The 24610-nt window shown below is 40.1% G+C and overlaps 1 protein-coding gene across 3 annotated transcripts in view; it reads left to right on the forward strand.

Annotated features, from left to right (window-relative positions):
* Window positions 1-1377: 1377 nt before the first annotated feature.
* SNX1 (sorting nexin 1) overlaps window positions 1378-24610 on the forward strand; it is a 39373-nt gene continuing 16140 nt past the window's right edge. The window contains exons 1-5 of one of the 3 annotated variants that reach the window (XR_016038219.1): window positions 1378-1664; window positions 13283-13394; window positions 17234-17361; window positions 17900-17966; window positions 23775-23818. Coding sequence is in view for 2 of the 3 variants with exons in the window: in XM_088839684.1 (XP_088695810.1) it covers window positions 1482-1664; window positions 13283-13394; window positions 17234-17361; window positions 17900-17966; window positions 23775-23818 (534 nt within the window). In the remaining variant the exon portion in view is untranslated. The remainder of the gene's footprint in view (window positions 1665-13282; window positions 13395-17233; window positions 17362-17899; window positions 17967-23774; window positions 23819-24610) is intronic. The other 2 variants (XM_088839684.1, XM_055435904.2) reach the window with 2 other exon arrangements.

A 24610-nucleotide genomic window follows, 5' to 3' on the forward strand; every position in this document is an offset into this window, starting at 1 on the left:
CTCCCTCAAGTGCCTAGTGAACCAGAAGCGTGTTTATTTCTGTATCTCAAATGCATAGCAGGGTGCCAGGCATGCAATGGGGGTGGTGATTTAGTCCCTAAGTGTTGAACTCTTGCAACTCCATGGACTGTAGCCTGCTGGGATCATCTGTCCATGGGATTCTCCTTTGATCTTCAGTATCCGTTTCTTGAATGAATTAACTAAACATTCTCAAAAGAATAGCGAAACTTTTACTATTTATCTGTCCAGATATCGCAATCAAAAATATATATTGAATCTCTGTGTAGCCACTGTGCTTGGTATGAGTTGGTGGCATGTGAAAGTTTTCAGACTTGGTTCTTCTGCTTAAAAAACCCAGTAGTTAAAGTGATCCAGAGTGCAAAGAGACTGTAGAACCTCGGGTTCCCTCAGTTCAGTTTAGTTGCTCAGTCCTGTCTGACTCTTTGTGATCCCATGAACTGCAGCACACCAGGCTTCCCAGTCCATCACCAACTCCCAGAGCTTGCTCAAACTCATGTCCATCTAGTCGGTGATGCCATCTAACCATCTCATTCTCTGTCCTCCCTTTCTCCTGCCTTCAGTCTTTCCCAGCATCAGGGTCTTTTTTAATGAGTCAGTTCTTCACATCAGGTGGCCAAAGTATTGGAGCTTTAGCATCAGCCCTTCCAGTGAATAGTCCAGGCTGATTTCTTTTAGGATTGACTGGTTTGATCTGTTTGCAGTCCAAGGGACTCTCAAGAGTCTTCTCTAGCACCACAGTTCAAAAACATCAATTCTTCAGCACTCAGCTTTCTTTATAGTCCAACTCTCACATCCATACATGACTACTGGAAAAATCTTAGCTTTGACTAGAAGGACCTTTGTTGGCAAAGTAATGTCTCTGCTTTTTAATAGGCTGTCTAGGTTGGTCATAGCTTTTCTTCCAAGGAGGAAGCGTCTTTTAGTTTCATGGCTACGTTCACCATCTGCAGTGTATTTTGGAGCCCAAGAAGATAAAGTCTTTGACTGTTTCCATTGTTTCCTCATCTCTTTGCCATGAAGTGATGGGACCTGGATGCTATGATCTTAGTTTTTTGAATGCTGAGTTTTAAGCCAGCTTTTTCACTCTCCTCTCACTTTCATCAAGAAGCTCTTTGGTTCCTCTGCGTTTTCTGCCAAAAGGGTGGTGTCATCTGCATATCTGAGGTTATCTATATTTCTTCCAGCAATCTTGATTCCAACCTCCTTAAGTCTTTTTTTCCTGCTCGTCTGCCCCCTGGTTAGGATAACCGCGTCGCGATCTAGGGCTCGGATTGGCTGGGCAGGAGCCGCCGGCCAGCCCCGCCCCGCCCCCAGTCTGAAGGCCTCGCCCCCGCGCCCCCTCCCCGCGCATCCCTCGGGGCTAGTGGCTGCCATCCCCCTTAGCTCCGCTGGAACGCTGTGCTCGCGGTCCTATCTCTCTATAAAGTTGTTGTTGCGGCTTCCGCCGCGGGTGGAGGAAGATGGCGTCGGGTGGTGGTGGCTGTAGCGCTTCGGAGAGACTCCCTCCGCCCTTCCCCGGCCTGGAGCCGGAGTCCGAGGGGGCGGTCGGGGGCTCAGAACCCGAGGCCGGGGACAGCGACACCGAGGGGGAGGATATTTTCACCGGCGCCGCGGCTGTCGTGAGTTCTCACCCTTCGGGGCAGGTGGGGGAGCGCCCCGAAAGGAAAGAGAGGCTAAGCGAGGGTCGGGGAGGCTGGGCACAGCGGGCCTGGCAAGACCTTGCGTTGGTGACAGTAGTCGTGGCTTGGATTCTAGATGAACACGGAGACGGAGAACCTTGGCTTCCCCACTCCTGGGCGGACAGTGAGAAGTGAGGGGTGTGGTGGCTTCTCAGCAGAGATACTGGACAGCTAAGAGCCGCCAAGGCAGGCATTTGGCCCTGCCGTGTGGTGACCCCACGGACCCAGGGGGCTGTTTTGCTGGTGATTTCCTGCCCAGCTGATTTAATAGATCAAAATAAGGGAGTGGGAAGCTGACTTTCCTTTCCCTCGCCTTACTGTACCAAGGTTGGATGAATGGTGTTATCTGGCGTTGCCCAGGATAGTGACCTGTCCACAAATCCTTTCCTCAGCTCAGTTTGTTGTTCTTTAGTCGCCAAGTCGTGTCTGACTCTTTGAGACCCCATGGACTGTATCCAGCTAGGCTCCTCTGGTCCATGATATTTCCCAGGCAAGAGTATTGAAGTGAGTTGCTATTTCTTTCTCCAGGGGATCTTCCCGCTCAGGTATCAAGCCCTCATCTCCTGCATTGTCAGGTGGATTCTTTGCCGCTGAGCCATCAGGGAAGCCGCCTTTAGCTCAATGTGTGTGTTTGTGCTCAGTCCTTGACTCAGTAGTTACCAGAGGCCCTTTCTGGATATTTATCTATGAGAATTAGGTTGACTCCTTTGATCTCCAGGAAAATCCTGCCAGATGTTGGTTGAACAAAACGTCCTGCCAGGTAAATCACTACATGGAGAAAGCTCTGTCTCTTGTAAAGGGATGTGTTTTAAGTACCTCACTGGGAGCAAATCTGTAAATGCAAGGAGGAAATGGTGTTTTTCATAGTAATATCTGAGTGTTAGGTATTGGGAAAAACTAACCTTTATATGTGGAATGTGGAAATCAGTACAGTAGTCAGTTCTGGAACCAGTGGAGATGTTTGGGTCTGTTTTATAAGGAATACTGATTCATATTGTTTGGTACAGTTAGTTCCAGATTGAAAACTTCTTCAGTGCTAGGAGTGACTTTATGTGTTTTTTTATCTTGGATAATGCTTGTCTTCATAGTAGCTGCACAGTATGTGAATGAGTAAACAGCTTTAAATTCTTTATGCAGGCATGCATCTGAGAAATTTGAGGCTTGTCTCATGTCAGGAAAAGTTTGTTTCATCATAGTACCTTCTGGGATAATTAATAGAATTTTCCATGTACTGATTTAGGGATTAAGCTCATAATCCCATCTAAAAAGTATTTGCTGATGCTAATATAACAACTCAAACTGTCTAATGAAGTCTCTGTTATTCCAGGAAATAACTTTTGCTGCTAATTTAGTTGTTTTCTATTCCATTTAAAACAAATCTTTAGTCTATTCCTTTAGTAATTATCTCATAAACCATGAAGAATTCTCTCATATCAGCCACTGTTGATAACTGCTGGGCTGGTAGATAAACTGAACATCTAAAAATAGATACTCTAGCCCTGAAAGTGATTGGTCACATAGGCAAATGATGATTTATTTTTCAAAAAAGACCCTGGAATGATGTATTATTTTTCTGAAGTTCTCTAAGTTCAAGAGATTGTGATTTGATTGATCTCACCAGGTTACTTCCCAGAGTTATTGATACTTCTGTCTCCTAACACAGTGAAAATACTTCGCATAATTTTCATCTAAGGGAAGGAGGAGGGGGTCAAAGTGAACTTGTTCTACCACAGAAAGTCAAATTATTTTTTATTTAGATTTTGATCCAGGAAAATTGAGTTGCTGAGGGACCTAAAATGCCACCTATAAGTAATTTATTTTAGCAGCCTGTCCTGAAGTTAATCTTTAGGAATCCAAGACCCCAAGATTCCTCACCAGTTAAGAGTGTTAAATAGTCATTAATACAGATTATATTATAATAATTGCTTTACTTGTGAGCCAGTGTGAGGAGATGGATTGCAGTGCTTCTGTATCTTAAAATGATTGAAAAATAAAGTAATAATGTGGGCCCGAAGGCTGATTTAAATCCAGACTCTGTTACTTGCTGGCTTAACCTTGCACAGGATACTTATTTACTCTGTACAGTTTTCTCATGTGTAAAATGTGAATAGTCAGAGTATTTACCTCCACCATTATTGTGAGGATTAAATTAGAATACCTGTAAAACACATAGGACAGTTGAGCATTTTGTAAACTCGAATTACATGAAGAATTAAAACCCACAAAATCTAATAATGGATTAGAAAAGTTAATCCTAAAAGTGATTAATATCAAACTAGTAATAAGATTGATTTGATTAAAAGCCGTCCAAGTAGGCATATAATGACTTCAGTAGCTTTATCTTCATACTGTATTTTGTTGCATGTTGGAGGCAAAGAAAGGAGCACTGAAGAATTGAGAGGCTGAGGCATGTAAATTTTAAAACTCTTTTATGGTATGCATGTGAGTTCCTGGACATTGATGTAACAGCTGCTGCTGTTAATCATCCCATCTGCTCTCTTTTGGAGCCCAAGAGGCTTTGTTAATTCAGTAATAAAAATATGATTTGATTTATAACTGAAGGAGCTGCCCATGATATGCATTTTAGGATATACAAACCAGTTATTTGAATGAGAGATGTGCAAGCTTAGTCGCTCAGTCATCTTTGGGACCCTTCGGACTGTAGCCCGCCAGGCTCCTCTGTCCATGGGATTTTTTGGCGAATACTGGAGTGGGTATCTATTTCCTCCTCCAGGGGATATTCCCAACCGAGGGATGGAACTCGAGTCTCCTGTGTCTCCTGCATTGCAGGAGGATTCTTTACCCACTGAGCCATCTGGGAAGCCCATAGACTGGAGTTAAAAGAATTATTAAAACAAATCTGAAATCATTGTCTTAAACTTGAAAAACAGCTTGGGGAAAGTCTGATTCTTGAGAATACCTAAGGCCTTATCTTCTTTATGCCTCTTACTTTGTGGTCTTAGGAATAAAATGGTCTAAAATTCTAAATATGTTATTTGAGTATTTGGACCTGAATCTAGATATGTATTGATTTAGTTAAAACTTTCTTAGTTCTAGAAAAGGGTTAATTTTTCCTTTAGTAAAAGGAGAGACTAAATTGAAGCCACTCTTTGGGTCTCCTAACTCTTAAAATTATTCTGTTGAAAAGAGTAAATGGCATACATATTTTTACATCTCATTTGACCTCACTGGTCTTATTTGCATACTTCTAAACCTGAATGATAAAATTGAAATAAGTTCTTTATCTGCCCTCCCAGAAGTTCTGATATGCCCATCTCTTTTCAGCAATATGTCAGGATCACCATTAGACTTGCCCTCTGAATAAGAGAACTATGAACAGCCTTGCTCATACTGAGAAAATGGAGGAAAACAGATTAATGATATCCTCCGTTCAAATTTTGGCAAATCTGGTGACTTCTTTGTTTGATGATTCATTACACCAATTAGATTTTCCTCATCACTCTTACTCTTAAATTAAAACCCTCATAATTAGAAAAATGGCCAAAAAAAGAAATAGGATAAAGACAAAATAGCAAGGGATTTGAAAAGTCATGTCTTAAAAAAGATTGCTTTTGTCTGATCAAGACTTATTTACATATTCCCACTGGTGTTTAAGACTAAAGAACAATATCACTTGCTTTTATTGGTAGTCAGAAGTCAAGGATAACAGCTAGCTTCTGACTGACAGTGTTTATGGGCTGCAGAGAATTATACAAACCTAAGTTATATATTAACATTTAGACAAAAAAGGACATGGCATTTTTAGAATCCAGTCCTACCTGTATAATATAACATGTGTCCCTGGGGGAATTGTGATATAAAACACAACAAAAATTTATTGTGACCATTTTAAATTGCATAGTTTAGCAGTGTTAAGTGTACTCACATTTGTGTGAAACAGATCTCCTGTAGTTCTGAAATTCTGTACCTGTTAAGTAACAGCACCCCTTACACCTCTCCCCTCAGCCCCTGGTAACCCCATTCTCCTTTCTGTTTCTATGAACTTGACTGATTTAGATAACCTCATATAAGTAGAGTCATACAGTATTTGTCTTCTTATTACTGGTTTATTTCACTTAGCACAGTATCCTCAGGATTCATCCATATTGTAACATGTATCGTAATTTCCTTCCTTTTTTAAGGCTGAATAATATTCCATCACTTTACCACATTTTCTTTTATCCAGACATACCCCGGTGGGCATGTGGGTTGCTTCTACCTTTTGGCTCTTGTGAGTAGTGCTGCTATGGGTGTGCAGATATCTCTTTGAGACTCTGCTTTCAGTTCTTTCAGATATTCGTACTCAGAAATGGGTTTGTTGGATCATAAAGTAGTTCTATTTTTAAGCTTTTGGGGAACCTCCATACTGTTTTCCATCGCAGCTGCACCGTTTTACAATCTTAGCTCTTTTTTAAAACTAGATTATTTCCTTTAGAGTACTTACAGGATAACTTTTTTAGATCTGGATGTACTTTGGTAAATTCATTAAAAGCCCTAAGGAAATTGATAGTTTGGCTGGCAATATTTTAATTCTTTGTTTGCAGAATATATGATGGCTATTCCCAAAGGTGTAACATGTCCTGAGTAAGTTTCTTGATGCTGTCTCTTCTCTGTTCCTAATCAGACTTCTGAAAATTAATTTATACAACAGTATATTTTAAAACAGATTTATTGCTTTGTTGCTTTAGCTAATGGTACAGTCATGTATGACTAATATTAGTAAGTAGTCTTGGGTAAGTGTCCATCTAGTGTGTGTATTTTCTATAAACATGTTGTCTCAAACACTTATTTTTGGAACTGATATCACATCAGGTGGTCAGATCTGATCAAAAGATCAGAAGTTGAAATTACACATTTCCCACACAGGTCTGATACAGATGCTTTTGGAAAATGAGTAACTGGTATTATGGCTAAAGATTCATTTTAATGCTCAGCTCAAATTGTAAACTTTTAATAAGTTTAGATTTTTCTGAAGTACATAGACTCATTGGTTTCGATCATAGACTAGTACTAGCAGTTAACTTAGCTTTCAAGATTATGGAGGAGAAGCTAACAAAAGTAGTTATAAAATACTTTTGGAGGAAAGAGCATGAGAGAAGACTTTTGAAGATGACTAATAAGAACCCAGGACGGCAGAGGATGAGATGATGGTATGGATGAACAAGAGTTTGAGCAAGCTCTGGGAGTTGGTGATGGATAGGGAATCCTGGTGTGATGTAGTTCATGGGGTCGCAAATAGTTGGACACCACTGAGTGACTGAACTGAGTAAAAACCCAACTTCATGCGAAGAGTTGACTCACTGGAAAAGACTCTGATGCTGGGAGGGATTGGGGGCAGGAGGAGAAGGGGACGACAGAGAAGGAGATGGCTGGATGGCATCACCGACTCGATGGAGGTAGGTTTGAGTGAACTCCAGGAGTTGGTGATGGACAGGGAGGCCTGACGTGCTGTGATTCATGGGGTCACAAAGAGTTGGATACAACTGAGTGACTGAACTGAACTGAAAATTTATTTAAAATTAGAGTTTGGGGCTTATGCAAGAAGCAACACTGTTGCAATCTGACTTCTAGTTTCTATAGGGAATTACTGCCCCTTTGCTTATTCAGGTATCAGGGTAATTCTAGTGTCTTGGCCTCTTGCAGTTTGGTTGGTTGGCAGGGGAGAGAGGAAAAAGAGCACTCTAATTTCTCTCCTTTGGTTGTCAGAGCTTCTCAGCCCTCTTTAGTAATTGCTGGCATAAGTAAATCATGAGTCGTTTATAGTTACTAGAGCAAGTAGCCATAAGTATCTCATTTCCAGGAAAAGCCTGTTGCTCAACTTTTTCTGGCTTATCCTTTTGCTTAGTCAAATGGACAGCTGGGGCTTCATTTTGCTTGCAGAGCAGATTTGAACTGGGTTCGTTTTGCTTTTTCAGTTTAGAAGCTAATGTACCATTAGTACTCTGATCCTTCTGCAATTTGGGGCCCTTCTAAGTTATACTTGTTTGAGATCCCAAAAATTTGGTATGGAAACTGCACCAGAGGATTCAGTAGAATATCTGTAGCTAAATTTTATTATCTCATGGATAACCTTTCACTTTGAGGTCTCCACTGCGCTTGCTCATAGTTTTCCTTAACTAGCTCAGTAGTCAGCCTCAGACTTAGTTACCCTTCTAGCTCCTCTTTTACATTTTCATTAGTCTTAGATGAACTAACTTAGAGGTTCTTTATCTTTTGTATGTCATGGACTCATCAGCAGTCCAAGGAAGCCTATGGACCCATCTCAGAATAATGTTTTTAAACGTATAAAATACATAATATTACACAGGAAACCAATTGTACTGAAATCTAATCATCAAAACATTAAAACAATTTTATATTAGTGACATATGCTTTTTTAAAAGTGCTTTAATTAATATCTAGGGATAGGTCTAATAACCGTGATTTTTTTTTAATGAAATTTTGAGGTCTATAACTATAAGATCATATAAAAATATCTAATTTCTGTTAGTTATACTCAGGTACTGCTACTACTCATAATTTATTGCCTATCTTTATAATTGAAGAAAATGCTGAATTTCAGTTAGAGGTTAATGAAAAGTAAATTGTAATTTTATTATTCCTATTTTAATTCATAGACCCCCTCCTGAATTCTGTGACTCAGGGACCCCAGATAAGATTCCCTACCTTAATTCCTTAAATTATGAGAGGGGGTAATACTGTGAAATCATTTGGGTTAGTTGGATATTCACCCAGTTTGTAGAATAAGATGCATCAAATCCAGCGGACACTAAATGTCCATTCTCCTAAGCACAGGCACTTTTAGTGTATCTGTGCCATTTTTGAAATGTGGTGTGGAAAGGAGTTGCTGCTTGTGGTAGGAATCATAACTGCCTCCTCCCCAACATGTCTACTCCTAATCTCAGAACCTGTGAATGTTTTATATTACCAAGTAATTAAGGTGGCTAATAAGCTGATCTTGTGCTTGGTCACTTCAGTCATGTCTGACTCTTTGCGACTCTGTGGACTATAGCCTGCCAGGTTCCTGTGTCCGTGGGATTCTCCAGGCAAGAATACTGGAGTGGATTGCCATGCCCTCCAGGGGATCTTCCCAACCCAGGGATCGAACCCAGTCTCCTGCACTGCAGGTGAATTCTTGACTGCTGCGCCACCAGGGAAGCCCTGGCTGACAGTAAGGGAAATTATCCTGGATTATCTAAGTAAACCCAGTGCAACAATAAGGATTTTTTAAAAATGGAAGAGACAGAGAGTGATAATCTTTAGGTGAAAGGCAAAGAGAGCTGTAACATTTTTGCCTTTGAAAATGGAGGAAGCAGGCCATAAACCCAGGAATATAGGCAACTTCTAGAAGCTAGAAAAAGCAAGGAAGCAGATTCTTCCCTCGAACCTCCAGAAAGGAATGCAGCCCTGATGATACCTTGATTTTAGCCCAGTGAGACCTGTATTGACTTCCACAGAACTATAATAAATTTGCATTGTTTAATCTGTTAAATGTGCAGTAACTTGTCACAGCCATGATAGAAGACTAATATACTACCTCCACTTAGCTCATTTCTCCCCAGAAGTAAATGTGGCAAAAGGAACAATATCTCATGCTTCCAGGGTAATTTTTAAAGACTTATGGATGCTGTCGTTTCTGAGGTTGACTTATTCCTAGTTGTCCTTTTCTTGTCACACCATTCTGTAGCTCCATCTTGACTTAATTAAATTGCCCTAATTTTTCCATTGGAAAATGAATATATACCCTTGTTCTCCAGAAGTGCTGTTTCCAGAGTTTTATTATATGGATTCATCCTCTAAATGCTATTGAGAATTTCAACTGTATTACCCTTCTGCAGTCCCTGGAGTGTAAAGCAGCGGTTCTTCCTGGAGCAAAGAGCAGTTGAGCAACATGAGGAAGAATTACCACTAGTTAACCTGTACAGAAGAGACCTGAAATCACAGCAGTACTTGGCAGGACTGAATGGCTGTGTTAGCTCTGAGGGACAGGAAGCCCACATCTGTCCTTCCCTGAACTAAGGAATTGTATTAGTAGCCTGAGCCTCATGGTTTGAAGCTGGTAATTGGCAAGAAATACCTGTTTGCTCTTAACAGAAGTGCTCTCTTGCTGGCAGATCTTTCTAGGGCCTCTCTGAGAATTAGGATTAGGCTGTCTTGTAATTATAAACAGAAGCGCTTGAACTTTTCTAAATAGACTTATCAGTAGAACCACCTGCCGGAGTTAACGGCCAAAGAGAGTCAATAACCATTGAATATTCTAGACTAGGATTCTGTCACTAAAAGAAAGAATGATTCCTTTATTAAGAAAAAGAGGGGAAGGCAGGGGAAGTAGGCAGATCCATTCTTTGGCTTTATTAACTACATCATAAGCAAACTATATTCATCACAGAAAATAGTCTTATCTCTTGCCTAGAAATTTAACCCCCTTCAAACAGAGTTTTGTTAAGAGATTTTTTAAATATGGGTTATAAAGCACGCCTTATTTTTAGTATTGATTTGCCACTCTGTGATCAGTGTGTCTCTGCCACACAAAATGAGTCTGAATCTGTTTCTGTTTTGTAAATAAGTTCATTTGTATCATATTTTTGGATTCCATATATAAGTGATATTATGTTTGTCTTTGTCTGACTTCACTTAGTATGAAGATCTGTAAGTCCATCCAATATGGTCAAGTATTCCTTTTATATATTTAGCACATCTTGTCTACCCATATACTCGTTGATGGACATTTAGGTTGCGTCCATGTCTTGGCTGTTGTATATAATGCTGCTTTCAACATTGGGGGGAGGGTATATTTTCAAATTAGAGTTTTCTTTGGGTTTATGCCCAGGAGTGGGATTGCTGATCATATGGCAACTCTATTTTTAGTTTTTCTAGGAATCTCTATACAGTTCTCCATAGTTGCTGCATCAATTTGTATTCCCACCAACAATGTAGGAGGGTTCCATTTTCTCTACACACGCTCCAGATTTGTTCTTTGTAGACTTTTGTGATGGCCATTGTGACCAGTGTGAGGCAGTATCTTGTAGTTTTGATTCACATTTTTCTAACAATTAGTGATGTTGAGCACCTTTTCATGTGCTTGTTGGCAATCTGTATGTCTTTTTAGATCTTCTACCCATTCTTTGATTGAGTTTCTTATAAAAAAATTTTTTTTTTTTTTAAATTTTGGCTGCATCAAGTCTTAGCTGCAGCGGCCGGGTTTCTCTCTAGTTGTGGCATGCTGACTCAGTTGCCCTGCTGCGTGTGGGATCTTGGTTCCCCAGCCAGGGATCGAACCCTCATCCCCTGCACTGGAAGGCAGACTCTTAACCACTGGACCACCAGGAAAGTCCCGGGTTGCTTGTTTTTTGTTATTATTGAGTTGTATGAGCTATTTATATATTTTAGAAATTATGCCCTTGTTGGTCTAATCATTTGCAAATATTTTCTCCCAGACAGCTGTTTTACCATTGCTTCAGAAAATGTTCTTAATCTTTAAACTTCCAAGTTTAGATGGTAAATCAGAAATGGAAAGCTGATTTTATTCATCTCCGTGTCACAAGAATGGGTTCTTCTAGGTGTTGTTTAAAAGGGGTAAAGTCTAACCAGTGCTTTTCCTGTTGCTTTAGTCTCTCTGGTGAGCTGCTAGTAAATTACATTGATATACATATATTCTTAATGTATCTTGAGGTTTCATCTCTCCTAGATCTCCATCTCGAGGCAACTGGTATTAGTGGGAACTGAATTAAAAGAAGTCAGAAGGGTTTTCATGAGATTCCCTTTACTCTACCAGAGCATGTATAGGACAGAAGTGTGTATGTAAGAAAGTGGTTGGCAACATAAGAGGCAGAAGGGAAGTGTGCGGTTTGGTTTTGGTTGTTGTCTGTGTCTCTGCAGTGATTTTTTTTTGGTTGTCTTTTTAAGATTGTGGAAGCAGCTAAAAGACAGAATCAGTGTCTCTAACAGAGACACTCTAACTCGGTGTAAAGACCCAAAGGTCTGTTATTTATTTTTATTTTATATTGTACTATATTTTATTTACAGTGTTGTGTTTGTTTCAGGTGTATAGCAAAGTGATACAGTCATATATATATATATATATAAAATGAATTAACAAAAGCAGTTCCCATCTTTTGATGGGGTGCTCATGGTTTATAACATAAATGGCATTATTTTGAGAGAGGGATAACTTAGGTATGGCATTGGGGTTTTTTTCTTTTTGCAGCTTGAGGCAGTTGTAAAATAAATGTAGCTTTCTACAACTGTGTATTCTAGAGTATTTTTTTCATTTGGTGAAATTTTAGCTGTTAATGTTTTTGGCATTGTGCTGTGTACCATTTATTAAATAAAAATTTTAAAAAATTGGTAACATTTAAGCATATACAACTAAAAGCTCATTAAATTTTATTACCATAAACAATTTCAGTAGCAACATTGTTTGCTAGTATCAGTCTATGTATTGGTTACAGTTTCTTTCCCTGAGGGTGGCACTAATACTGGGATAGCGCTGTTGGCATGGCAAATTCAGAGTACCCAATAAATCTGCCATTTCACTTTATCTGGTCAGAAAGGGCCTGTTTCCAAGGAACAAATCCCCTCAGATTTGTTAAGGAAGTGTTTCATAAAAGATCCCTTAAGTCAGGTCTTTTAACTGATTTGGCCTTAGGGTCTGACTTCAAAACTTTCTAGTATGACACCATGGCTTTTGAAGCCAGATTCCCAGTCTTTTGTTCATTTTCTACACAATCCAGCTTTGTTCACTCTGGTACCGGTCTGGGGCCTCACCCCACCCTTGTTTGTAGCTGATCACTGAGCTTTTGATAAAAGCCATGGACTGACTGTATTTTCACCATGTGCCCGTTGGCTAAGCATGGCTGGTTTTTCTTCTGCTAGCCTAACACGAGTCTGGTTGAAAATTGTTTCTCTCTCTATAAGTTAAGGATGAAAAGATGAGTTATATTTACAAATAACATTAGATGTAAAATGTTACACCTTCTTTTGCCTGTGAGGAGGGTTGGTAATGTCCACACAATTGGGTGTCAGTGAATGGTTCGGCTAAGGCCACAAAGAAAGTCAGGATCAGAGCTTGAATTCTGGACCTTAGTGTGATATCCTTGACACTAGAATGTGCCCCATCAGCATTTGAAAGAGTAAAGGTCATCAACTGAGGGTCTTTTGAAAATTATCTGTTTATACACATACCCACATTGGCATCATGTGCCGTGGGGTAGGGCGGTTCAGCAGGGTTATAGTGTTAGAAATTAACACTAATAGCTGTGATCACTCAGTCCAGTTACATCACTAGTAACCATCTGCTGCTTATTGAACTAGCTGACTAGTGATCCTGTCTTTCCTTAAACACCTGGTGGAGCAACTGAGGGATACATCAAAAGTCACTTTCTAGGTTTGTTTGTTGGGGGTTTTTTTGGGTTTTTTTGCCCATGGTGAACAGCTTGCAGGATTTTAGTTCCCCAGGCAGGGATCGAACCCCTGTCCCCTGCAGTAGAAGCACGGAAGTCTCAACCAGTGGACCACCAGGGAAGTCCTCTAGGTTTGTTTTTAATGGTATTATTTTATTCAAAGTATTTCTTTGTTTTCAGAGTAAGCCCCAGTCTCCAAAGAGAATTGCTTCCCTTCTTCCCGTCAACAGTAGCTCCAAAGAAAATGGGATTCATGAGGAACAAGATCAAGAGCCACAGGATCTCTTTGCAGGCGAGTATGGACTCAAAACTTAAGCTGGGAATCTTCTAATTTGCTGAATTTAAGTAAAAAGTTGTGTATATATGAGAAAGACAACTCTTTGTAAGATACTGTTGTGGAGGATTCCAAAGGCAGTAGCTGTCATCAAGATACTTATGGTTTAGTGAGTAAAACATAAATATACAGTTAATTAAGTCATGCGAACTTAGAGGGGTCTGAGAGGAGACTAATGCAGTGGTTTTAGACTTTTATGACAAAGATTCATAGTAAGAAATACACTTTCTGTCATAATCCAAAATATTTATATACTTACATAAAATGAAATCAGAAGTTTTCTTGAATGACTTGCCCTTACTATTTTCCATACAATCTGAAATTTTCTATTGTTTCTCTTTTTTTAAAATGCTGTTTGCAACCCACTAAATTGCTATCACAATTCCCCAGTGAACGACAACCTGCAGTTTGAAAAACACTAGGACTGAGTTCCTCAGTCTTGGTACTCTGAGCATTTGGGGCCCAGTAACCTTGTTGAGAGGGACTGCCCTGTTCTCAACAAGGTATGGTTATCCTCCACCAACCCACCCAACTCAAAGACATTCAAAGACATTTGGCAATGGTTGGAGACGTTTTTGTTTGTCACACCTGGGAGTGCTGCTGGTTTCTGCTGGGTAGAGGCTGTGGATGCTTCTAAACACCCTACAATACACAGACAGCCATTCAGCAAAAGAATTATCCAGCCCAAAATGTTGGTAGTGCCCTCAGTAATAAGCTCTGGTCTACAGTGATCTTGGAAGACTTGAAAGAAGCAGGGTTTATGTCAGAAAAAAAAAAGAGCTTGCAGATGTTTAGGCAGGGAGAATCAATAATATGGTGTGTTTAAGGGATAGTAAACTCAGCAGGCCAAAAGTACGGGCTTCTTAGAGATACCTTGGAAGATAAGTCTGGAAATGCTTAGGAGGATTTTAGATAACAATAATAATTAGAATTTTAATTTTCATCCTAGTGTCAGTTAAGAGCCATTGGCTTAATTGAGTTTTGAGTAAGGAAAGTGAAATGGGCAAGTGATGAAAGACTGACCTGGTAGAATTATTATATAAAACGGGTTGCAATGGACAAAGACTGGAGATGTCAGAAAGTGAAAATGGCTCCATGTCCGACTTTTTGTGACCCCATGGATTATATATATAGTCCATAGAATTCTCCAGGCCAGAATACTGGAGTGGGTAGCCTTTCCTTTTTCCAGGGGCTCTTCCCAACCCAGGGATCAAACCCAGGTCTCCCGCATTGCAGGTAGATTCTTTACCAGCTGAGCCACAAAGGAAGCCCAGAGATGTCAGAAGGCATGGCATCTTACAAATTAGTTCAAGGATGAAATGGTAAAGGTAATAGAAATAGGAAAGAAAAGATGAAAACTTTTCAAGAAGTGAAATCAACAAAATCTGGTATTGGTGATTAGATGTAACGGGTGTACAAAAATGAAGATTAAAGACAAGTCAAAAATTTCAAGCCCAAGGATTGGGAAGAAGATGGTACCATTTTGAGAACTACATTCTGCAGAAGAAAGTATCTTTGAGTTGGAGAGTGTGGAGAGTGAGTTTGGGTTTTAGATTTTTAAAGTTTTAAATGCAAAGGGAAATGCTCAGGAGGTGATTTGAACTATAGTAGTCTCCCTGGGGAAAGGAGTAAGAACTGGACATATGGAAATCAGTCTCCTAGAGGTGGTGATTAAAGCTGCCATGTAAATGAGACCCTCAAAGTAGAGAATGACAAAGGAAAGGAAGAGATGAGAGGGCAAAGGGTAAGATCTTGGGAGGACTCTCACATTTGAAGTCATTGGAAAATTAAGACATGAGAAGAGTTTAGAAGAAAAAATATAAAGATTTCAAACATTTTCTGTTGCTTTCCTCTCTGAAACTTAAGTGCCTACTATTGATTCTGATAATGTTTATATTTTAGATAAAATTTCTGGAGAAGAAATGGAAATAATAATCTAGTTATATGGCAGATTGCACAGAAGGTTTTCTTATATTTGGGAACTTAACATTTATATGATTTGCCCTTTAAGGAGACCTGAAATATTAGTGTTGACTGAATTACTCCCATGGTTGGGTTTTATGTACACAACCATGTAGATCTTTATTAGAGACATATTTATTTCTAATGAGGGTACTGATTTACTTCATTCCCAGCTGTTTTCATAAGCGGCCAGGGCCTGCCTTCACTACTAAGAAAGGAACATAAGATATCTATGGAAAGTAATGCTTGCAGTGATACATTTAGTTTAGGATTCAAGTCGTTTCTCAGATGTGGAAATTTAAATAAAATACTCTGTTGTTTTCTACTTGATTAGTTGTGATCAGAATCTCTGTGATGGAATCCAGTGGCTTTTCTATTACTCTTACGTAGAGTCCAGAGAAAAGGGCACTCCAGCGGTTAGGATTCTGTGCTTTCATTACAAGGACCCAGAACAGAGAACAGAGAACTAGGATCTCATAAGTTGCACAGCCAAAAAAAGAGAGAGAAAACCATTGTTGATGTGTTGTCACATGATTTTCAATTAAAAATTCGCACCTCAGGCTTCCCTGGTGGTCCAGTGGTTAAGAATCCGCCTTGCAATGCAGGGGACACCTGTGCGATGGGAAGATCCCACATGCCTCAGGGCAACTAAGTCCATGCACTGCAACTCCTGAGCCTGTGCTCTAGAGCCTGTGCACTTGGAGCCCTTGCTCTGCAGCAAGAAAAGCCACTGCAAGGAGAAGCCCAGGCACCGCAACTAGAGAGTAGCCCCTCACTCTCTGCAACTAGAGAAAGTCCACGTGGAGCAACAAAGACCCAGTGCAGTAAAAAATAAGTAAATAAAAACATTTTTTAAATGCACAGCTCTTCTTCTTTTAGTAGCATACTCTAATAAGCTTAAGGTTTTAAATGTTTAAATTTCCTGTTCCATTTTCAGTCACATTTGTTGGATTGCATAACTTAATTATTTGTGTGGTGCCTGCATGATGTGACTATCTTAAACTTACTTTAGCTGGTTTCTTTCTTCAAAGATCCTGTCATGTTAACATGTTCATTATGCATGAATCTTTGTATGTATGTCTGCCTTTTTCCTGATAAGTGAAAGAGTCCTAATATGATTCCAGCAGTTTGGCAACCTTGTTTATAGACATGATTAGCTTTTAATGATTATGACATTGATCTAGGACTTGGTTATGCCTTATAGACCCCTCTCTCTGGTTTCAATTTTAGCTCCAAATGAAAGTCTAGAAAAGAAAAAGAAACTGCTCTCTTTGAATTCCTTAAGGCTAGAATTGGATACCTACTGACCAGGCCCGACCCAAATGGATATTTATAGTTTTCTTTATTAAAAAGAAAAAAAATCTGAGCTGTTTAGGTTTTGAACTTCTAGCTCCATTGCTTCAGGTTGAGAGTGCATTCTTATCATTGACGTAAGTAATTTTAATGCCTAAAAATGGTACATAGTGCTCTTTTAAAAATCCTGTCTAGAACACTTAGGGAATGAGTTGTTCTGTTTTCCCAGATAGACAAAGGCACTTCTTAAGCACGTCTTTTTTTGTTTTGTTTTTTACCAGTTTTGATCAAAAGAAATTTTTAGATATTACAGTGTCTTTTTATTCCCCTTGGACAGTGTATATTAAACATAATTTAATCTTTGCAAGATGATCTAAAACTGTAATTGTGAGCAATTCATAAACTGTGGTAAAACAACAGTGTCATCCTTAAATGTGGCAAATAGTGCTTTTCCCCAGTGTTACTGTTTGTCTTAGGTCCATTTATTCTAGCTTACAGTTTTTCTGACTCTTCCTTCATTATAAAATATCAACTATTTTTAGATGCCACAGTGGAGCTATCCCTGGACAGCACACAAAATAATCAGAAGAAGGTGCCTGCCAAAACACTCATTTCTCTTCCTCCACAGGAGGCCACAAATTCTTCTAAGCCCCAGCCAAGCTATGAGGAGGTGAGAATTTGTGCTGTTGGTCTTCTTTTGGATGTTTAGGACTGTGCTGCCAGTCTGAAGTTCAGTTGCTTGAGTTAATATTTATAACTCTTGAAGAAGACCTTTATGGTTAATGAACAGCCAGAATCCAGTAAAGGATTCTTTCCTGGGCATAGTGTCTGTTATCCAGAGGATAGCACAGAGGCTTTCAATGATCACTAGTGATATTTAGTGTCCAAAGCTCCTATATTCAAGAGTATAGTCTCTTCCCATTCCCTCTTTAGCCTGAAAGAGGCAAGTCTTCCAAAACCTAGTAATTATTCATTATGATCAAAATAACATTTTAAGAGAATAGATGTAATGAAGACCTTTGAGCAAGCACCAACTTAGAATTGTGGAAGTTGCTTCATTGAGATTGTTGGGAATGGACAGAGCTGAAGACTGATGTGTAGAGGGATATATCCTGATATTATTATCTTGATGTAATATTAATACAGAGTAAAATGAATAGCCTTTTTTTGGGGTATCTTACTCTCATTGTTTGTTTTCTCTTTAAAAGGTAGAGGAAGAAGAACAGGAAGACCAGTTTGATTTGACAGTCGGTATAACTGATCCTGAGAAGATAGGTGAGTGTACTTAGGACTCCTCTGACATTCAGATGTGGCTGTGGAAAGCACATTTAGCTGATTTCTAAATGGTCACCTCCAGAGCTGGACCAGCTAGTGTGAAGTACTTCATCATCATCTTTGCTATGAAACGATGCTCTTTGCTATGCTTCCAAAACCAGAAACAGCATTTAAGCTATTTATGCTTTTCTTGGCTTTAAGAAGAAAAATCAGAAAATTAAATACTATTTGAATCCCTTTTAAAAAGCCCACTTTGCCTTCTCCCGAGTTGTGGAGACCATTTTATTCCCTCTTGAGATAAACTCCATGTAAGCATGCTAAAAACACAATTTAAAATTTGGAGATGCTGGATTTATTCTTCCCTTAAGACATTTGGATTTCTTGTTACATATCATTTTTTATGTACTCTTGATATTCTAATAAAGTGAGGAAGTCTGCAACTCTCTCTCATAGGTAAAGATTTTAAAATACAGGTTGAATTTTGATCAAATAGAAATTAGATTTTCAGGAAACACAATACATAACTTTGGCCAGAACATGGATTTTTAGGATAGCCTTCCTGTGTCACACGTTTGTGAAACCTTTTAGTGAGCAGAGAGCAACAGGCCTCAACTTTCCTTGTTCTAGCTGTGGTCTCTATGAGAAGAGGCTGCACAGAGCTTTTTCCTCCTATTAAGTAGGGGTGATGTTTATATGGTTAAGAGGAAAAATGTGATTTCCAATCCTTTGTCTATTCTCAGCTAGGAACAAGAGTTTATAAAAATCTGATTAGACTTTATGCCAAAATGGTTTGTTGTTAACTGTGGAGTTTTACTTTTCCTAGACTGGTGCACTGGTAGGATGTTTCTGAGCATCTTATACAGTTCCCTTGTCCAACAATAGAGGAAATTGAGAACCAATAAGTGAAATGTAGCTTTCCTGTCAGGTCACAACATATGGCCTTTGGTAGAACCTGGACCAAAAATCTGAATTACATGTTTAGAATTCTGTCTTACCTCTCTAATATTTATGAATATTCTATAAGTACATTGATTTTAGGCTAGTTATTAGCTACTTTACATCCTTGGTAGAACAAAATAAAACATAAGTAAATGCTGTTTTAACGTTTTATAAGTAATGATGTTTGTACCAGGAGAGGGAGGGAATATGTTAGTTTCCTAGGAGTTCTGTAATGAAGTATCACAAACAGTATGGCTTAAAATAACAGAAATGTATTCTCTCAGAGTTCTGGGGGTCAGAAAGTCTGAAATCATGATGTTCATGAGGCCGTGCTCCCTCTGAAGGCACCAGGAAAGGACTGTTCAGTGCCTCTCCCCTAGCTTCTGGAGTCTCAGGCATTTCTTGGCCGGTAGGGTAGCTACATCACTCCAACTCTGCCTTCACTGTCATATGACATCCTCCCAGGGTGTCTTCATATCATCTTCGCTTTCTGTGTGTCTGTCTCTGTCAAAATTTCCCTTTTTTAGGTGGGCACCAGTCATACTGAATTAAGGCCCATCGTAGTGACTTCTTTCTCCCTTAGTTACTTCTATAAAGACCCTATTTTCAAATAAGGTCACACTCTGATGTACCAGGGGTTAGGACATCAACGTAATTTATTTAGGGGGACACAGTTCAACCCATAACAATAATTTAAATGTCCCATGGGTCAGATTTATTTAAACAAATCACTTTTGGTGATAAACCTTCATTCCCTTGCATCATCATCTAGTTTCTTACTCACATCGATATCAAGAATCCAGCTACTTAAAGCATTTTCGTATTCATATTTCAAGATTCACATCGATCTTTATAACAACACCTTCTGTTTGTTCGGCTGTTTATTCAACATGCGCTTCTCATTCCCACAAACATTTAAATAAATCAGAATCTCACTTCTGCCAGGATATTGCTTGTTAGAGCCTTGGCAATTTGCATGTATTATTTTCAACTTCCTGAAATTATTTAGGAAATTAACGTAAATTTAAAACTGCTGCATTTCTAGAACTTTCCATATCTTATGAGGTCTGGACAGGCAAGTATGTCTGTCTGCTCACACACTGCCTCAATAAAAATAGCTGGTAAGCAGGCAGACTATCTGAAGACCCCATTTTGCTATTGTGTCTTACGTACATTTGCACTTCAGTTCAGTTCAGTCGCTCAGTCATGTCCGACTCTTTGCGACCCCATGAATCACAGCACGCCAGGCCTCCCTGTCCATCACCAACTCCTGAAGTTCACTCAAACTCATGTCCATCGAGTCGGTGATGCCATCCAGCCATCTCATTCTCTATCGTCCCCTTCTCCTCCCGCCCCCAATCCTTCCCAGCATCAGAGTCTTTTCCAGTGAGTCAACTCGTCACATGAGGTGGCCAAAGTATTGGAGTTTCAGCTTTAGCATCAGTCCCTCCAATGAACACCCAGGATCGATCTCCTTTAGAATGGACTGGTTGGATCTCCTTGCAGTCCAAGGGATTCTCAAGAGTCTTCTCCAGCACCACAGTTCAAAAGCATCAATTCTTTGGCGCTCAGCTTTCTTCACAGTCCAGCTCTCACATCCGTACATGACCACAGGAAAAACCATAGCCTTGACTAGATGGACCTTGGTTGGCAAAGTAATGTCTCTGCTTTTTAATATACTACCTAGGTTGGTCATAACTTTCCTTCCAAGGAGTAAGCGTCTTTTAATTTCATGGCTGCAGTCAGCATCCGCAGTGATTTTGAAGCCCAAAAAGATAAAGTCTGACACTGTTTCCACTGTTTCCCCATCTATTTCCCATGAAGTGATGGGACCAGATGCCATGATCTTTGTTTTCTGAATGTTGAGCTTCAAGCCAACCTTTTCACTCTCCTCTTTCCCTTTCATCAAAAGGCTTTTGAGTTCCTCTTCACTTTCTGCCATAAGGGTAGTGTCATGTGCATATCTGAGGTTATTGATATTTCTCCCGGCAATCTTGATTCCAGCTTGTGCTTCTTCCAGCCCAGCGTTCCTCATGATGTACTCTGCATAGAAGTTAAATAAGCAGGGTGACAATATACAACCTTGACGTACTCCTTTTCCTATTTGGAACCAGTCTGTTGTTCCATGTCCAGTTCTGACTGTTGCTTCCTGACCTGCATACAGGTTTCTCAAGAGGCAGGTCAGGTGGTCTGGTATTCCCACCTCCTTCAGAATGTTCCACAGTTTATTGTGATCCACACAGTCCAAGGCTTTGGCATAGTCAATGAAGCAGAAATAGATGTTTTTCTGGAACTCTCCTGCTTTCTCCATGATCCAGCGGATGTTGGCAATTTGATCTCTGGTGCCTCTGCCTTTTCTGATACCTGCTTGAACATCTGGGAGTTCACGGTTCACATATTGCTGAAGCCTGGCTTGGAGAATTTTGAGCATGACTTTACTCGCGTGTGAGATGAGTGCAATTGTGTGGTAGTTTGAGCATTCTTTGGCATTGCCTTTCTTTGGGATTGGAATGAAGACTGACCTTTTCCAGTCCTGTGGCCACTGCTGAGTTTTCCAAATTTGCTGGCATATTGAGTGCAGCACGTTCACAGCATCCTCTTTCAAGATTTGAATGGGAATGACCTTTTGGACATTTGACCATAACTATCAAACTGTGAATAAAAGTCTGAATACGTTTTCTATAAAGTAAATTTAGGGAGGGAGGTGGGAGGGTAGTTCAAGATAGAGAACACATGTACACCCGGGATGGATTCATGTCAATGTATGGCAAAACCAATACAATATTGTAAAGTAAAAAAAAAAGCAAAATTTAGCAGTTTTTTTAAAAAAAAGTAAATTTAGATTTTTTTTTCCTTTTATCAGTGATAAACATCCTTAGTAGTATTAGGAAATATAGTTTAAATGGTTTAGAAGAGAACTAACAGGAAGAAGCACAAGCTGGAATCAAGATTGCTGGGAGAAATATCAGTAATCTCAGATATGCAGATGACACTACCCTTATGGCAGAAAGTGAAGAGGAACTCAAAAGCCTCTTGATGAAAGGGAAAGAGGAGAGTGAAAAGGTTGGTTTGAAGCTCAACATTCAGAAAACAAAGATCATGGCATCTGGTCCCATCACTTCATGGGAAATAGATGGAAAAACAGTGGAAACAGTGTCAGACTTTGTTTTTTTGGGCTCCAAAATCACTGCAGATGCTGATTGCAGCCATGAAATTAAAAGACGCTTGCTCCTTGGAAGGAAAGTTATGACCAACCTTGATAGTATATTAAAAAGCAGAGACATTACTTTGCCAACCAAGGTCCGTCTAGTCAAGGCAATGGTTTTTCCCGTGGTCATGTATGGATGTGAGAGTTGGACTGTGAGGAAGGCTGATCGCCGAAGAATCGATGCTTTTGAACTGTGGTGTTGGAGAAGACTCTTGAGAGTCCCTTATACTGCAAGGAGATCCAACCAGTCCATTCTAAAGGAGATCAATCCTGGATGTTCATTGGAGGGACTGATGCTAAAGCTGAAACTGCAATACTTTGGCCACCTCATGCGACGAGTTGACTCACTGGAAAAGACTCTGATGCTGGGAAAGGTTGGGGGCGGGAGGAGAAGGGGACGACGGAGAATGAGATGGCTGGATGGCATCACCGACTCTGTGGACATGAGTTTGAGTGTACTCCGGGAGTTGGTGATGGACAGGGAGGCCTGGCGTGCTGTGATTCATGGGGTCGCGGAGAGTCGGACACGACTGAGCGATTGAACTGAACTGAACAGTAGTAATCAATATAAGGTAATTTCTAAAACTGATACTTTGTTTTATATGTTGCTCTTTTGGCAGGGCTTGACTGGGTAGAGACCATAAGCCCTCTCTTCCTGTACAGTTTCCAACTTCTCTGTGTAGTTTATAAAAGCAGTTATTCCCAGCCATCTCAGTCAGACCAAATTGTATCTGTGACCCTGCAGGCGTAGAACTTGCCCTCATCCCAGGACCATTTCAGAGGCTTTGGCAGTTATTCATTGTTGACCTGCATTTTCCTGGTTGGTGTGGGGAAGAGGCAGGGCGGAGAGGAAGGGAATGAAACCAACCCAACGCTCCAGAGCCTGGCACTGGACCTATGTCTGTCTCAAGTCCAATGTGTCTTTTCAGTACTCACAGAGTCAATGGTGCCTTTATGTTCCTAAGTGGTAGAGGTTAGGACAGTACCACAGAGAAAAACAATTGCTTGAATCCCAAATTATGTAACAGTCCAAGGTTTTTTCAGAAAAATAATTCCTTCAGGAAAGAGAGATTTGTGTGACATCAGGCAGCCCAAGTGTCTTCCTGCCAGGCCCTTTGCTCTGGGAGAGCATGCTGGATGAGAGGGGTCAGTGTCCCCAACTCGGGTGGAGGGTCTGGGACAGTGTTTCTGAAAGAGCAGAGGGAGCCCAGAGCTAGCTTAGGGTAGAACTACTTGTTTCCTTTTACATCATTTGCTTCCTTCTCCTCCTCCTGCTTTATACAGCAAGAGAATTGTTTGGATTTAGACAGATGTGTGTAACTAGCCCAAATATTGGCATGGTAACAACCAATGGATTGTCAGTGTCCAGTGCTGCTTTGTGGAAGGTATAAATAGAGCCTGGCTTTGAAACAGGGAACTGACTCTCTTGTCTAACTCAAACGGGGACCCAGCCAGCATCCATGGGACCATGATATGTGCCATAGAGGCCTCGAGGCAAAGTAGGAACTGGATTATAGTATAGGATCTAAAGCTTGGAGGTGAAACAAGAGTTCTTATACACGACTCCTGTGGCTGCCTTATGATTCCTAGTTAAATGTTAGCAAGATTGGTCCTGCTTTAGTTCACAAAATCATCCTCTCCTGCTTTCTGTTCTCCTGCAGGGGACGGTATGAATGCCTACGTGGCCTACAAAGTTACGACACAGGTGAGTCCAAGTGACCCTGCTGATGACCACCTTAATAGATTTGGGTACACATACCAAGAAGGTCATCATTCAGATTATTTCTGGGTATTTCTTTAGTTTCTTTGTCAACAACTTCCTTCAAGTTTCCTCAAGATGGAACAAGTCTGCATCCCCTTGGTAATCTCATCTGAGCCTTTCCACTTTTCTTCCAGAGAGCTAACACTTCAATGTGAAACTTTGTAAGTTTTATCAAGACATGTGGTGTATTTGATATAGTGCCATCCCTCTTAAGAGCTATGTGACTTAGAGCTAGTTTGGCGGATCACCCCAAACTGTATCACCTGTTTAAAAATCATCAGTTCTTCTGAGGTTTCCTATGTTGAGCTTCTTTTAACGCTCTCCCTAACCTTTTGCCCCTCGGGTCTGGTCTTCCTTTTTTATATAATATTAATGCATACAAAACTTACACGTTGTTGTATGCAGGTTATGAAGCATAAAAAATGAAGCCCCGAACCTACCACCAGTCTTAAGATGAGTACCATTGACTCCACCTGCGTGTTTCTCCCTCTCCTTTCCTCTGCCTCACACCTTAGAGGCCACCACTCTCCTGAATTGTCTCTCATTGCCTTTATAAAAAGTCTTCACATACGTATCTCTAAACAATACACTGTTTTGCTTTTTTTTTTTTTTTGAGTTTCATAAAAATGGTATCATTGCTAAAAATAGTGCTTTACTACCATTGTTCCTCAGATCCATCCATGATGTGCGTAGCTGTAGTTAATTAGTCCATTGTGTGATTATAGCATAATACAT

The sequence above is a fragment of the Moschus berezovskii genome, chromosome 9, assembly GCF_049115385.1.
Source record: "Moschus berezovskii isolate FMDL1 chromosome 9, NW_MosBer_1.0, whole genome shotgun sequence".
NCBI classification, from domain to species: domain Eukaryota; kingdom Metazoa; phylum Chordata; class Mammalia; order Artiodactyla; family Moschidae; genus Moschus; species Moschus berezovskii.